Source organism: Pteropus vampyrus, unplaced genomic scaffold (genome assembly GCF_000151845.1).
Source record: "Pteropus vampyrus isolate Shadow unplaced genomic scaffold, Pvam_2.0 Scaffold461, whole genome shotgun sequence".
Taxonomy (NCBI): Eukaryota; Metazoa; Chordata; class Mammalia; order Chiroptera; family Pteropodidae; genus Pteropus; species Pteropus vampyrus.
In genome coordinates, this window is record NW_011889242.1 from 1,331,618 (window position 1) to 1,348,673 (window position 17,056).

General features: G+C 43.7%; 1 protein-coding gene and 1 pseudogene across 3 annotated transcripts; one reads left to right on the forward strand and one right to left on the reverse strand.

Annotated features, from left to right (window-relative positions):
• Positions 1-2,321: 2,321 nt before the first annotated feature.
• Positions 2,322-17,041, reverse strand: UNC50 (unc-50 inner nuclear membrane RNA binding protein). 3 transcript variants are annotated; one of them, XM_011381960.2, is made up of 6 exons: positions 16,895-17,041; positions 15,668-15,951; positions 14,815-14,935; positions 4,363-4,502; positions 4,183-4,284; positions 2,322-2,652 (listed from the first exon to the last, which is right to left on the reverse strand). In XM_011381960.2, the coding sequence occupies exons 2-6, from the start codon at positions 15,945-15,947 to the stop codon at positions 2,516-2,518; spliced, it is 780 nt and encodes a 259-aa protein (XP_011380262.1). In that variant the 5' UTR covers positions 15,948-15,951; positions 16,895-17,041; the 3' UTR covers positions 2,322-2,515. The 3 variants fall into 3 exon arrangements, with proteins under 3 accessions (XP_011380262.1, XP_011380263.1, XP_023380080.1); XM_011381961.2 differs by having other exon boundaries at positions 16,737-16,927; XM_023524312.1 differs by lacking the exon at positions 2,322-2,652 and adding an exon at positions 3,929-4,029 and having other exon boundaries at positions 16,895-17,017.
• Positions 7,591-10,019, forward strand: LOC111732437 (annotated as a pseudogene).
• Positions 17,042-17,056: the final 15 nt, after the last annotated feature.

Below are 17,056 nucleotides of genomic sequence, written 5' to 3' on the forward strand. Positions count from 1 at the left end.
ACAGTTCAAGTGCTCGATAGCCACATGTGGCCACTGGACTGGGCTGCACAGGTGTAGAACGCTGCAGACTTTCATTGGCCACACTGTGTCAAGAGTGCTACAGACGTTTTAGAATCCAGAGTAATGAATTCTGATTATTAGGTTAAAAGCAGACATGCAGAATCTATCATAATGCGAATGATGTTGAGTATTTTGGGTGAGAAGGTTGAGGACCTCTTTCTGTAGGGTTCTGAGAGCCAGGATTTCTGTTCTTTGTTGTTACTCTCGTGTTCTTTACAGTGTGCCTTGCGCCAGACTCAGTAGACAAAAAGAGCAACAGTGTGAGGTAGCGAGATCGAAAAGCTCTGGAAAAAGCAAATGCAGATGGGTTATTCAGTATGCAGGCACGTGTCTGTTATAGGCAAATGTGTGTATTAGTTCAACCGCTGGAGACACCTTTGAACAAGTGGCTTTTCAAATCAATGGCTGCACCAGTAAACAAGTAGAAAGTGTTGTTGTTTAAAAATCTTTTTTAAAAAGCTTCTTTTAAATATAATGAAAAAAATTTTTCTCCCAACAACTGTTCCCAAAGACAAGTTTGGCTTTATGGAACAGTGTTTGGGGAGACTGCCCTAATTAATGTCAATTGTGTATCTGGAGTAGCCTGAATCCTGTGCATGACCCCCAACAACCTGGTGTGAGTGTGGGCAGAACCTGGGAATGTGACTGTGACTGATTCCCCCAGGGAGCTAACCTTCGTGTGGGCCCTTTACCAGAGTTTTCTCAGGCTGGCAGCAGGACTTGGATTCAAAGCAAGAGTCGAAATGTGTTGAATGGAAAGAACTGTGCTAACTACCATTCCCAGTGTCAGTGCTGCTATAAAAATGTTATGAATAGTGTGCTGAAATTAGGGTGGGTTGTTGTGGGGAAAATTTACACTTTTGGACATTAGGGAGGCTGATTCATGTGTCTCCGAGTTGTTCCATGGTGTAGTAATTAGCAAACTGCCCTGGAATCAAAGGTTGGTACTTTAGTTTGATTAGCATTCTATGATTTATTTGAAATGCTCGGTGTTCATGGAAACGGTGAAAATACCTTTTGAAGACATATTCTCTTAGCCTTAAAATGGCTGGTCTCAACAGTACTGTAAGATGCATTTCAGTATGGACAGTAAGATTTTTTTCCCCCCCTCTTTAATCCCCGCCCCCATTTCCACCCCTGACTCATGGATTTTGCCGTTTCCCTTTAAGAACTGGATCTCTGAAAGCAGGGTGTCTCCTCTGCTTGCAGTGTGCACCCAGAGCCTGGCGCACCCAGGGTATGGTCCGTGGCTCCACCTGGGGTGCGAACCCAGGACCTTCTGCGTGGACAGTAAGATTTTCTAAGGAAGATTTAGAAATCAGCTGAGTAAACATAACTATGATTCATGTATGGAATGAAAAGGTCAAGTGTTCCTCGCCAAGAACTCTGAACACCGGGAGGGCGGCCTTCGCTTGGGGCGTTTCGGGAAGCAGCCCTTAGATAGGCTGCCCGAGGAACTGCTTTTCCAGGCTGGACCAGTTTTTTCCTCTTTAAATGTATGTATTTCCTTATAGTGTCTTCACTGATTGAATGCGTAACATCTGTAGTAATATTTTAGGTACCTGTTTGATTTTCAAAGGAAGGTTATTTTCAAATTTGCTGCTCTAAATGAAAACCCAGTAAGTGGTCCTGTGGCTGGTGCCTTTCATCACTGTTTCTCTGTGTCACAGTCACTCCTGCATACTTGAAATAAGTTTAAAAAGCCATTTTGAATTCAAGATTCCTAATAGAAATAGGCAAGACTAGTGAGCAGCAGATTTTTATTGGTTTTAACACTGATATAATAAGCTATTTTCAGTTAGAAAATAGAAGTGGCTCTTCTGTGTGGGTTTTAGAAACTCTTTAAGAAAAAAACCCTTAGTGTTAAGACAGTGATGACCCACACTGTGCAGGTGTGTGCTCACACAGTACGTGCTTTATACAGCACCCAAATTTAGAGCAGCCACGATGGGCCCCTTGACTCTTAAGTATTTTGTTTGCATGGAAGATGCTATTGATGATATCTAGGGCCTGTCAGTACAGAGGCTCCTATTTGAGTTACAAATGAGGATTTGGAAGGACTAAGGTCATGTGGCCACAGCCCCTTAGCAATGGAGGCAGACGGCCTCGTAACAGTGGGAGCGGGGAAAGCACATGATTACCATGTTCTCTCAAAAATAATTCCTGTTAAAAATAGTTTTACCTTCCTAATTTCCTCATATTCTTAGTACTTTGTATATCATTCCTGGTTGTGCAATTATCAGAATGAATAAAATATATGCTTTAGTTTAAAAAATATTTATTGTAGAAACATACATTAGTTTTAGGGAATGTATTTGACAATAGTGTTAACATACATATTTCCTCAAATTTGCAAATTTTACACCTTTAAGCTATCTACAATGAGTTTACTTACAAGTTTCATAAGAATTCACTTCACCAATACTGCTGACACAGGGTGTAAGTCTCACTTCTTTCATTTTACTCTGTACTTGTAGAAGGAACACAGTGTGTGGGTGAAGTTCCATCCCAGTGCGAGTGACAGCCCATAGAGCAGAATGAGAGGTGCAAATGGATAGAGAAGAATCACCGTATTTTTCAGAAATGGCAATGCTGGAAAAGAAATCCAAATTCATTTTTTAAAGGAAGAGATATGACTAAGAAATGAACATATTATTACAATCTGTGGGGCCAAAGAGGAACCCACATTTTCAGTCAGTGAGCTGGCACAGTGTAGCCAGATCTGCTCTGTGCTGCCTCCTCTCTCAGGGCTATGCCGAAGCCACAAGGGGGATTCTTTAAGCACAAAGGCTGAGTGGGAAGCAAACTGGGACTAAGGTTAAGAATGAGGGACAAACGTCACAAATATTAATGAAAACAGGGTGAATTTAAACCTGTGACAGCTTCAGAAGCCTCTAAAAGTCCATCTTAAAGTACCAACAGATGGGTGAGGCTGCAAGAGAAACTCCCCACTGTGTGAGGTCCCGATGCAGAGTGCGTGCGCCTCTCAGCTTGGGGAAGAACTACAACTCAAATATAAACTCCGTCCCCAAATATCCACGCTTGTCTTGCTCATTGCTTAGATAGCGGGTCCCTACTCCATGCATGCTAACCAAAAGATTTCTCATACAGGAAGCCCCCTAACTGAGCGAGTCTCAAAACTGTTCTAAAATTACAGGGTCACCAGGAGGGTGATCAGAAACCCACTCAGAGAAACCAGTGTTGCAGCGCGCTAATCACAACATGACACGGCACACACCTTTCCCCCAAACTAGAGAAAGACTCCCAGTGCCCAAACAAGGTATTACCCTTGAGGGGTTAAGCGGCCTCTCTGGAAAAGCAGCTAAGAGGGTGGGGGTGGGGCAGCTCTGACCACAGGAGCCAGTCCCAGGTGAGGGCAAGCGCTCTGTGTTTACAATAAGGTCCTAGTCAGCCAGAATGACACGGCAGGAAGGGTTAAAAAAATATAACACTAATAAGTTATAAGTGAGATCTCCAGATTCCATTCATCTCTATTTAATGGAGATTACTTAACACAACTGAAGAATAACGTGACTGTTTCTCATTCACGTTACAAAAAATGAACTGACAGCAGGATTTAACAATAAATTTGCAAACTGAGGTCAGCAGAAGGTGGGCCAGATCCTCTGTGATCCTCTCTCTGCAAAGCCACGCAGTGATCAGAAACATGAGAAATGGGGCAGAGGGTCTAACACTGAAGTTCATAGGCCTAGGTGCCCGTTAACCTACCCCAGGCCTGTCTCCTCACCATCGCCCACTGCTGGTAACTCGGAAGCTGAAAGCCTGGGGAAGAGGGGTGGGAACTGGCGGTGGGCTCCACCTTGGAGATTGTCAGCATGGCTTAATGTGCTTCCTTGAAATTATAAAAAGCGTTACATACCAGCTATGCCACTTCCAGATGTGTGACCATAGCCAAGTTCCTTAGTCTCTGTGCTGGTTTCCTCATTTGAAAAACGGGGATAAGGAAACCTGTGTTATATAACTGTGAAGAAGGACACTATTCACATAAAGTACTTGAGGACAGTGTCTATGAGTGCTCTGTAACAGTAAGCTGTTACTGTGAACACCAACCTGCCTCCTCCCTGTCGTGTTTTCAATCAGCCAGAAAAAGTAAGTACTCACCACTGTACCCCAGGAAGGTTACGTAGATGTAATAGCCAACTGCAATCAACCATAAGGTGTTGCCAACCAGGTATCCAATAAACGTGTCTGTCAGGATGACATCTGCCGAAGAGAGGGAGACAGTGACCACTTCAGTGCATACCATGAAGACTGATAATGTGAGAGGTAACTGCTACTTACGGTTGATGAAGAAAAGCTGGATGAAATGCAGAATGACTAGGAGAGGATAAAAAGCATTCAGGTGTACGTCGAAGGCGTAGCCCCACTCCACGTCACAGTCTCTGCTCTGCCGCCTCACTAAGTACTTGTTTGAGATAAACCTGAGGAGCAAAGTTACAGCTGATTCTGTAATGTCTGCCGACCACCTTCTACGCACCAAGCATGACTGCAGACACTAGAGATACAGTGGGAAATGGCACAGAAAACAAAAAAAACCGCTGCCTTTTACCGAATGGGCGTGGGCTGACAGCAATAACGTGTATCAGCTGGTGCTATGGAGAAAAAGCAGTGAAAGACAGAGAATAAAGAGTTGAAGTGCAATGTCAGATATGATGGTTACGGGAAAGCATCTGGGTAAAGACTCCAGGGCAGGGATGGAAAGTGCTGGGGCTGAGGATTTCAGGCAGTGGGGAGGCCAGTTCCAGCAGGCGGCAGGGTGCCCAGGCCTGTCTGAGGAATGGGTGAGGGGACCAGTGTGCAGGGAACAAGTGAGCAGAGTAGCAGGAAATCAGAAAAAGACATCAGAAAAGAAACAGATCTTACAGAGCCTGTGGCCACTTGAAGACCTCTGGCTTCTACTCGGTGAAATAAGTTACCGCGCAGTTCACACAGCAGTGTCTGACTGTTTTCATCAGGTCCCTCTGGCTGCCAACAGGGGAACAGACTACAGGGACAAGAGTGGGTGTGGGAAGACCAGGTGGGAGGCCACTGTGACAGAAAGGAACAGGGTTGTGGCTGTGGGGTGGTCACATGTGAGATATAGTGTAGTTAGAAGGCAGAGCCATTAGGATTTAAGTTTTGGATGTAGAGTATGAGAAAAAAAATCAAGGATGACTGAGATTTCTGCCTTAAACAGCAGAATGAGCTGCCATTAACTGAAGTGGGACTGGCTGGGGGCAGAAAGGAGATGCACAGGAGTTTGGGTTTGGCCCTGATACATGGGAGACACCGATCAGGATGGGGTGAGAAGCACCTGAAGTCTAGAGCTTGGAGAAGAGGGCCAAACTGGAGATGCAGACTCTTCAGGGTATAAGTGACAAAATTACGGGCCTGCATGACGTCGCCCACAGAGTGAGCATAGACAGGGCACAGGTCCAAGGCTTAAGACCTGGTGACTCCCTACTGAAAGGCCAGGGATTTGGGAGGAACTAGGAAGGAAACAGTGGCCAGTGACTGTCTCACCAGAAGAAGGCTCACTCAAGCTGAGGCCAGTGTCCTACAGCATGGCGAACTCAGTGACATTATGAATGAATGAACTCCACTGGCCTCCAGTCCAAGGTGAGGTCAGTGCGACCCTGACTCATCTCCCCGCAGGAACACGTCGGATTTATACCCACAGACAGAGCCACTCTTGAGGGACTGAGAGCTGACTGAACACAAGACCACAGAGGAACAGGCAGGATGGAAACACGGAACTGTGAATACCTCCAGCATACGTGCAGAAGGGAGTGTCACCGAAGAGCTCACGCGCAGGCTCACCCGCCCTGGGCACGGTGCGAAAAGAGTGCTTTGAGGCCTCTACACTGCATGGGAGGGGTATCCATTTACTAACCCACCTGAGGGCATCTGCCAAACAGAGAACTGGGAGGAGCACCATTCATTGCCCTCTCTCTCCTCTTTGACCACATGGCAGGACCATGACCCAGGCCCAGGCATTCTAGCAAGCTGGTCAAAGCTGTTGGAGTGTACACCAGGCCCACACCACCTCCTTGGCTTGTCCCCAGGACCCCCCATGGCTCTTGTCATCTCTGGCCACAGCTCTTGGCCTGGCAGGGCTTACCCCTGTCTCCCCATGTTCTGCTTCAGCTCCAGCTTCCAGCAGACTTGACAAGGTGCCCCAGGAACTCCCCATGGCTCGACCCTGCTCTAGCTATTAGCTCTCACCTCTGTGTGGTGTGTCCCTAGGATATCCCACAGACCAGGCCAGCAACAGCTCCAACCAGCCTGCTAAGGCAGCCCTGGAAGAGTTTGCTCCTGGGTCTCTTTGCAGCGAACACCAACCACAGCTAAATAAAGCTCCAGGCCTTGGTGCAGAGTGCCCCGGGGGCTCCCCGTGGCTTGAGACACTCCAACTACAGCTTCGACCAGCCTGCCAAGGTGGTGACGACACAGGCTGCCCCTGGGACTTCCCGCGGCCTGTGCCTGCTCCACTCCAGGCCTCAGTGTGGCTTGCCCCTGGGACTCCCCACAGTGTGAGCCTGTTCCACCTACAGATCAAACCCCTTGCACCTACCATGCAAGCCAGCTTGCCAAGACAACCCAGTGAGGCTTGACCCCAGGGCCTCATGGCCTTAGTTGGCTCAAAGTAAAGCCCCACTTGGTCTAACAAGGCAGCCCCAATAGGAGGCTTGTCCCAAGGACTCCCCACAGCTTGCCCCCAGGCCTTCCTGCAGCCCCCAAACATTACCCCTCCACAGCCCGCTCCTTCCACACTGGGAAAGGCTGCTGTTCTGCCTAATTCATAGGAACAAACATAGAACAAAATGAGGAAACAAAAAAAAAAATGTGTTCTAAACAAAAAACTAGGATAAAGTCCCAAAAAATAACTAAATGAAACAGAAACTTGGGAGAATAGATGAACTCAGGGAGAAGAACATCAACAAACAGAAAACACAGAACCAATCAGAAGTGAATAATACAACAACTGAAACAAAAAATACACTAGAGGGAGTCAACAGCAGATGAGTTGGTACAGATGAGTGAGCTGAAAGACAAGGTAGTGGAAAGCACCTAATGGAAACAGCAAAGAGATTGAGGGGAAAAAATAAAATTCTCAGTCAAGAAGGCAGAGTAGGTAAACTCTGAAATTTCCTCCTTGCTCACCTGGCAAGCGGCTCCCCACATGTGGCCATCTGTGGTTCACACAGTGGACTCTCCCTGAAAACCGCAAACCACCCGAGTGGTGGCTATCCTAGGCTTGTACTGCAGACATTCTCAAACGTCTGCAAACCCCCAACAAGCAGCGGCCAGCCTTGGCATGCACTGTAGCTCTTGCCAAGTGGTCCTAGGCCCAGTACCAGCGGCAACTGGTCTCAATTTGCATTATTGTGTCCATCAGGTGGCCCCAAGGCTGACATAAGGAATGGCCAGTCTTGGCCAGTAATGTAGCTCCAATTAAGAGGCCACAAGCCAGGCACAAGTGGCGGCTGGCCTCAGCTCACATTTAGTGCCCATCAAAGGGTACCGAGCATGGCAGAAGTGGCAGCCAGCCTCTGTCGCTGTGTAGCCTCTCTCCAACACCTCCAAACCCAGCACAAACAGCAACCAACTGCAACCCACTTTGCAGCTCCTACCAAGAAGCACCAAGCCCGGCACAAGTGGCAGCTGACTTTGACCCATACCAGAGCCCCTCCCAAAAGGTTCCAGACCCAATACACCAGACCATACCAGAGCACCACCCAACCAGGTCCACAAATGACACATCCAAAGGGCGGCCACGGCTGGCATCAAAGCCCTGCTAAAGTGAATGAAATCAAGAGCTGGCTCTTTGAAAAGATAAACAAAATTGATGAACCTTTACCCACTCATCAAGAAAAAAGAGAAAGGATTCAATAAATATAACAGAAATGAAAGAGGAAAATGACAACGTACACCACACAAATGCAAAAGATTATAAGAAAAAATTTCAAACATATGCCAACAAATTGGACAACCCGAAAGAAAGAGATAAATTCCTAGAAACATGCAATCTTCCAGAACTGAATCAGGAAGGCACAGAAAATCTAAACAGACTGATAACTACTAATGAAATGGAATCAGTAATAATAATAATAACTTCCAACAAACAAAAGTCCTGGACCAGATGGTTTCATAGGTAAATTTTACCAAACATTAGAAGAGACATTAACACCTATCATTCTCGAGCTATTCCAAAAAAAGTGAAGAGAAAGGAAGGCTCCCTAACTCATTTTATGAGGTTCTCATTACCCTGATACCAAAACCATACAAAGATACTACAAAAAAAGGAAAATTATAGGCCAGTATCCCCGATGAACATAGATGGAAAAATCCTCAATAAATATTAGCAAACTGAATTCAGCAATACATTAAAAAGATCAGACACCATGATCAAGTCTGATTTATTCCCAGGATGCAAGATCGGTTCAATAGCCACAAATCAATTAACGTGATATTCCATATAAGTAAATGAAGGATAAAAATCATATGACCATATCAATAGATGCAGAAAAAGCATCTGACAAAACCCAGCATCCATGTATGATAGAAACTCTCAGCAAAGTGGGGACAGAGGGAACATACCTCAACATAATAAAGGCCATATATGACAAACCTACAGCTAACATCATACTAGATGGTGAAAAGCTGAAAGCTTCTTCTTTAAAATCAGGAATAACACAAGTATGTCCACTTTCACTTTATTCAACATAATATTGTAAGTCATAGCCTCAGCAATCAGACAAGAAATAAAAGGCATTCAAATTGGAAAGGAAGAAATAAAACTGTCATTGTTTGCAGATAACATGATACTATATACAGGGAACCCTAAAGATTTCACAAAAAATTGTTAGAACTGATAAGTGAACTAAGTAGTAGGATACAAAATTAATATTAAAAAACCAGTTGTATTTTCATACACAGATAGCAAACTATCAGAAAGAAAAGTTAAAAAAACAATCCCAGGATTTCTGGTCAACATGGTGGAGTAGGTAAACACTGTGTTTGCCTCCCGTCACGACCACATCGAAATTACAACTAAAGAACAACCATCCTTGAAAACTATAACTAAGGACACACAGAAGGGGCCACTTTGAGAATGAACTGTGGGTGAGGACGATGGGGAGAAACTTTTATAGAATACAAAACAAAAGTTTAACCTACGCACTTACAGAACAGATCATTCATGAGCTGGCAATCACCAACTAGAATGGATTCTAAACCATGAGGTCCAGAGACACTGTGTTTTTGCACACAGAGATATAAACAACATAAAACTGACCTTGAAACATTCCACGGCAGTCCCCCAGTAGATTGTCTTGCCAAGTGACCAGCTGCCAGTACAGGGCTGACCTTAAATCCCTTTGAATGGGGCACAGCCCATTCACTGAAGGTGGCGAGCACTTGGAGATCAGCACAGTGCTGCCTGGCTTTACATGCAATGCCTGTTCCAAGTGTTCAGCATTCCATAGCTGCTTCACTGGTGCTGGCCATTTCTAAAAGTATTTCAAGCACCATCTCGTTCTTCTTCACAAACACTAATAGATGTAGGTACAAGTAGTCCAGTTTCTTTAGTAAAAAGATCTGAAGAGGATGATATAGCTTTCTTTGAAAGATGATACCAGGAAAGGATAAAAATGGAAAAGGCTGCTAAGTGTAAAGGAAAAGCACCACTGCCATCAAATACAAAACTTTCATGAGACTGGGAAATTAAATAAAAAAAATAAAGAAAATTCCATTTACGAATGCCTCAAAAAGAATAAAATACGTAGGCATATATTTAATCAGGGAGGTAAAAGACCTATACTTGGAAAATTATCTAAGATGCTGAAGAAACAGAAAATGGAAATATCTACAGTGCTTATGGACAGGAAGAATTAACAGTTAAAATGTCTCTATTACCCAAAGCAATCTACAGTTTCAATGCAATCCCTACCAAAATACCAATGGCATTTTCACAGAACTAGAATAAATAATCCTAAAATTTATATGAAACCACAAAAGACCCCAAATAGCCAGAGCAATCTTGAGAAAGAACAAAGTTAGAGGTATCAGGCTCCCTGACATCACATTGTACTACAATGCTGTAGTAATCAAACCAGCATGGTGCTGGCACAAACACAGACACGTAGATCAATGGAACAGAATAGAGAGTCCAGAAATAAACACGCATCTATATGGTCAATTAATCTATGACAAAGGAGACGAGAATATACAATGGGGTAAAGACAGTCTCTTCAATAAATGGTGCTGGGAAAACTAGACAGACACATGCAAAAAATGAAACTAGACAACTTTCTTACACTACAAGAAGAAAATCACAATGGATTAAAGACTTAAATGTAAGACCCCTAACCATAAAACCGCCAGAAGAAAACAGGTAGTAAACTCTCTGACATAGCTCTTAGCAATATTTTTTTGGCTATGTCTCTTCTGCAGGAAAACAAAAGAAAAACAGGACTCCATCACAGCAAAGGAAACCACCAACAAAACGGAAAGACAATCTACTGGATGGGAGAAGATATTTTCCAATGATACATCCGATAAAGGATTAATATCCAAAATATATAAGGAACTCAGACAACTTATCACCAAAAAACAAACAATCCAATTTAAAAAGGGGCAAAGAACCTGAATAGACCGTTCTCCAAAAAGGACATACACATGGCCAGCAGACATATGAGAAGATGTTGAAAGTCACTAGTCATCAGGGAAAGGCAAATTAAAACCACAATGAAGTATCACCTCACTCCTGTCAGAGTGGCCATCATTAACAAATCAACAAATAACAAATGTTGGTGAGTATCCTGGGGAAGGGAACGCTTGTGCACTGCTGGTGAGATTGTAAATTGGTGTAGCCACTGTAAAAAACAATATGAAGGTTCCTCAAAAAATTAAAAATAGAACTACCTTATTAACCGAGCAATTCCACTTCTGGGTATTCATCTGTAGAAACCCAAACACTAATTTGAAAACACATATGCACCCCTATGTTCAAATGGAAGCAACCTAAGTGTCCATTGACAGATAAATGGGTAGGAAGATGTGGAACATATATACAATGGAATATTAACTCAGCCATAAAAAAGAATGAACTCTTACCATTTGAGACAACATAAAAGGACCTAGAGGGTATTATACTAAGTGAAACATATCAGAAAAAGACAAACACCATATGATCTCACTTATATGTGAAATCTGAAAAACATAAATAAACAAACAAAACAGAAACTCATAAATACAGAGAACATTTTGATGGTTGCCGGATGGGGGGTGGTTGGGGGGTATGAGTGAAAAAGGGAAGGGATTATGAAGTACAAACTGGCAGTAATAAAAAGTTACAGGAATGTACAGTATAAAGAATATAGACAATAATATTGTAATGACTATGTATGGTGTTAAGATGGATACTAGGCTTACCAGGGTGATCCTAAGTTATATAAATGTCTAATTACTATGCTGTACACCTGAAACTAATAGTATAGATCAACTGTAATTGAAAAAAAAATTTTAATTAAAAAAGAAGATACACGAATGGCCAACAGACATGTGAAAATGTGCTCAACATCCATAATCTTCAGGGAAATGCAAATGAAAACCAAAATGAAATATCATCTCATACCTGTCATGTTAGCTATTATCAAAAAGACAACAACTAAGTTTTGGCGAGGATGTGGAGAAAAGAGAACCCTTGTGTACTGTTGCTGAGGCTGTAAATAGGTGTAGTCACTATGGAAAACAGTAGGGAGGGTCCTCAAAAAATTAAAAATAGAACTACTATATAACCCAGCAATTCTACTTTTGGGTATTTATCCAAAGAAAACTTAAACACAAATTCAAAAAGTTATATGCGCCCGTATGTTCACTGAAGCATTTACATTAGCCAAGAAATGGAAGCAACCTATGTGTCTATCAAATGATGATAGGATAAAGATTTGGTGCACACATACAATGGAATGTTACTTGGCCATAAAAAGAATGAAATCTTGTCATTTGCGACAACATGGATGGACTCTGAGTATTATGTTAAGTGAAATAAGACTAGGCTAGAGAAAGGCTAGACAACAACAAATACTGTTATGATTTCACTTATATGTGGAATCTCAAACACAAAACAAAGTAAACGAACTGAAACAGAAACAAACTCATGGATACAGAGAACTAAGTAATGGCTACCAAATGGAGAGTGAGTGGTTGGGAGAAAAAGGGAAGGGAATTAAGAAGTACAAACTTCCAATTATAAAATGTCACGAGGATTAAAGTACATATAGCACAGGGAATATAGCTAATAATATCGTAATAACTGCATGGTGACAAATGGTTACTAGATTTATGGTGGTAATCACTTTGTAAAGTATATAAATGTCTAATCACTGTGTTGTACACCTGAAACTAATATAATATTGCATGTCAACTATAATTAAAAATACATTTAAAAATGTAAAATATTTGGGTAATAGAAAAAATATGGGAAAAGAAAGAAAAAGAACATTTATATTATAAACATAGCTGTGTAAACTCAATGGATTTTATATGTGACTTCATTTCAAGGACAAAGTTAAGAAAATGGTATGCCTACTGTGGAAATAAAAATAGAAAAAATAAACAAGAGGATGAACATGGTATAGTACTAATAAAACAGTTTTGTACCCAGTTATCTAAAAATGTCAAAATAATACTGCTTTGGTTGAACAAACTGGAACTTAACCAAAACATCTTCCATTTTAGCCAAGAACACGTGCCATCAGATGAATGGAATAAGCGCCTGGCTCCCTAACCAGGAATTCCCGGTCTACAGTCTTGCTGTTGCTCATTCCTTAAATGGGCACTTTCTGGGCCTCTGTCCTCAGTGCAGTCTCCCCTCCAGAATAGTCATTCTCCCCAGGAGCTCAGAAGACAGCTATCCTTTCCCCTCCCACCTCGAGATCAATGATGCTGTCCTGGCGGCATCTTGGCCCAGACTGTTGCAGGTTCAGAGTCAGGTGCCCCAATGTCCACTGACCCTTCATTCCCACTAACCATTCAACGAGCCACCTGAACTCAGCGTCCAACACAGAATGCTTCATCTCCTAAGCCAGAAACTTGCAGGCCAGCCCCAAGAGGCCTCGGCCTTCCCTCTTCCCCACCCCCATCACACCTTCTCATCCGGCAGCTCTAACCCACCTGTCCTGTCCCCAGTATCACCAATCACCATCATCGCACTATTCTGTGCCCTCTGCTCACGCAGACTAGTTGTCTCCAGCCCACAGCTCCTCCTCCTCCACAGCCACAGCAGAGACTTTCCCTGAAGTGTGAATATGATCCTATTTCCTTACTTCAAAGCCTCCAAGCTCCCACCTCTCCCCACCCCTGAACCCACACATGCAGCCTATAAGATAAAGTCCAATTCTTTTTCCTAAATTGCATTTAAGGCTAATTTTTCTAGTCAGTTTTCTCCTTCAACCATTCAGTGTCCCCCTACACTCCCCGTCTAGCATGCTGTTCACACTTCTGTGTCTTTGCACTTGGTACTAGGACTCAGCCATCCCATGGCCCCATCATTTCTATTTTCAGCTCCTCACACAATTTATAACACAAATATACTGAAAAAATATACTGAATCCTTTTCTGTTTAACTCAGATTATCACAAGGTCAGATTCAGGTACTGAACTCCAGGATGACTGTTTCTGTGGTCCTCCAAAGTCAGTGCACTCAGACAGAATGCTTCTACAAACTATTCCTCTGAAAGCCTTAGTTATTGAAATTTTTTCATATACTATGTTTTTCACAAATATTTTGATAATTTACATTAGCAGTATTTAAGCGAGATTTTAGAATTTTAGATTAATAATTTATTGACTACCTAGCACATATAAAACCTGTACTATACTAGTCAGAAATCACAAAGGAAAATAAGAGGTTACAGTCTCTGAATTTTGTTTATAATATCGATAACTACCATTTATTGAGCATTTAGTATATGCTAACTGCTTTTCCTATCACAAACTTCTTAAAACCTTACATAACAGATTATTTGAACCCAGGGCTCTGTGACTAAAATGCTCCATAGCTGTTTTCTTTGATAAACAATGACCACCAGCCCCACTCAACCACTGGGCCTCTCCTGAGCTCACTTGCCACATCCGCTCCCTCTGCCCAGCATGCCAACCAAACAGGAGGCCTGTATCTGTGAGAAAAATGAAAAGGCAAATGCTAGATTATATTCAGTACACTGCTGCTGTTAAACCAAACCCAAAGTCAGACTGAGAACCCTTTCAATAAAACCTCTGTTCGTGTATGTCTTTCCCTCAGCAGGAAGTTACCAAAACTTTACTCAAAAAAATTCTTTAAGTGTACTTCATTTAATGCCAAAGATTCAAAGTTAAGATTCCATGAAATATCCCTCTAGGTCTTACACATTTAGTGGTGACCCAGTGATAAGTGCAGCAGTAAAATGGGCCACATCCAGACAACAGAAGCAGAATTGGCTGTGTACTTTTGCAAAATCAGGGATTTTGTTAATATGATATAATCATTATTTCAATTCGCTTATTTGCTGCACTTGACTATGTAGGCCACCAATTAAAGTATTTTCTGATTCAGGTACTGACACAGGAGGACAGTTTATAATAATCTTGGCAGTCAAAATGGATGCTTTCAGTTCACCTATGTTCTTTCAATTTCCATCAGCTACTGCATCTTGGAAGCAAGCAAGAGGCCGTACAGCAGTAATTGAAGAACCGAGGTATGGTACTTACCACATCAGAGTTGAAATGAGAAGGCCAACGCCCACACAATCTATGAATACGACCCAAAGGAGAAGCTTTATCATCTTAAAAAATCCCATGTCCAGCACAAAGCCAAACCCGACAGTGGACACTGAAAGAAAGATTTACAAGATTCATTCAGGCACTCTGCTGGGTTCCTGGGGTATAGGGCACTACCCTCCAGAAACCCACAGTCCAGTGGGCGAAACAGATATGTAAACCAAACCTATAAGCTGTGTTCTGTGTGGTTAAGAAATGCCTACCACCTTGGGGATGGATAAGCCGCTGAGGTTTCTCTGGTTTACTGAGGGGCCTCACATTTCAAATACCACCTGTACTGAAAAGGCACTCACAGATTTAAGTCCAGTTAAAGGCGAGAAAAATCTTATACATTTCAACCCCCAAAAGGTAGTTAGGACCATTTTGCTACACTACTAGAGAACTTAAAAGTATTTTCTCAAGTTCACATCAGTACTTTCAGAAGTCTCGCTCTGGATTTGCCTGATTGTGAAAAGCGATTTCCAATCTTGATATTCCTTTTCACAGTAAGTTTGCATTTAGGTATCAATTCATTTATCGTAGTAATTAAAAGACATGGAGTTACTGTCCTCTGCTTTTCAAAGTTCTGAGGTCACAGTTTACTCTGGCGACCATGTGGGACCTCTAGAACCAGGAAGAATACAACCTTCTTTCCTATGAGATTTCTGAGGCTTCAGAAAGGAGAAAACAGCTTTAAGTCTCCCCAGATTCTGACCCGCAATTCTTTATAAGACTCCAAATGACAAGTCTCATCAGAAACACTCAACGTGGTCTTCAACTCTCCGGCAGATCAGCTAACACTTACCACAGAGCCAGACACTTAGTAGGACCAAGAACGCTGGGTCATCTCTGGCCCACTGATCCTTTGTCTGTTTTCGATAATGAAAGTTCCTATAAACCCTCTGCGGGGAAGTGAACAGGTAGAGCATCTGCCAGGCAGCAAACTCAAAGTCCATTTGCCGAAAACGAAAAAGCCTTCGCAGGTATTTGTAGCGCTTTGCTCCAGCTGTGTGTCTTGCTGCGTCCCTGGAATTCAACGCCCCATTCCCCTGCATTGGGGAATTAACTGAAGTACTCGGTAACATCTTCCTGTGGAAGAAAAATAAAATCTTTTACAAGTAATCTTAAGAAAGTAGTGGCTACTAGCACCCCTCTTCTAAATTATATAGGAGAGAGGTCACATGACATTACCGGCCCAATCCTTGGGGTCAAAGCAAATGCAGGTGTTTCTTAGGTTTGTTTGGAGGCTCCATAACTGCTGACTGCACTTAAGGCAAGGGCGGCGCCACATCTCTCTCTCTCTCTCTCTCTCTCTCTCCCCCTCTCCCCCCCCCCCCCCCCCCCCCCCCCCCCCGCCAAACCTCGCCTCCCTTGAGGTGGGGCGAGGGCGGGGCGGGGGAAGAGGCCAGGGGAGGAGGAGGAGGGGGATAGGGAGGTTCGGACGCGGGAGGGGTGTTAAGTATCAGGCTTTTAAGGGAAAGCCTTTTTAGGCCAATTAGACACCTGTTCCCAACAAGGTAAAGTAAATGACCTATTCACACAGGTGAACGGTTCATCAGCGCTCTACCATCAGCAACTCGTTCGCTAGAAGGTGATATAAAAACAAAGCAAAACCCAAATCCAGTGTTCTACTCCCTGAAGAGTGCACCAGGGGAACCGCACCGCGGGCGACCAGTGAGAAGCCAGGTGAGCGCAGGTCACAGTGCGACACCCACGCCCCCGTCTCTGCTGCCCAGGCCTTCGGGACGCCAGCAGCACCTCATGTAGCAAATGAAAACACACGACGCCCAGTCACATCGGAATCTCAGATACCGAATGCTTTTCAGTATGAGCACGTCCGAAACACTTTGAGACACACTCATACTAAACATTACCCGTTGTTTATCTGAAATTCGACTGTAGCCGTAGCCTGACGTCCTAGATTTTACCCGGCAACCCCACCGCAGGCCGAGCACGTAATTCCAGGGCCGAGGGACGTCGGGTCGCAGGTGGCCGGAAGAAGCGGCACCGGCGAGCGCTCCTCAGGCCTCACCTGCAGCCTCGCTGCGGCCTCCACCGGTTCCCAGCTAGACTGCCACCTCCGCCGCCAGCCGAGCCCCGCAGCTGCTGGGCCCACTTCCCTTCTCGCAACGCAGACAGCGCCGAGGCGCGACACCTGACGTAAGCCCACTTCCGCCGCGCACGGCCTCTAGGG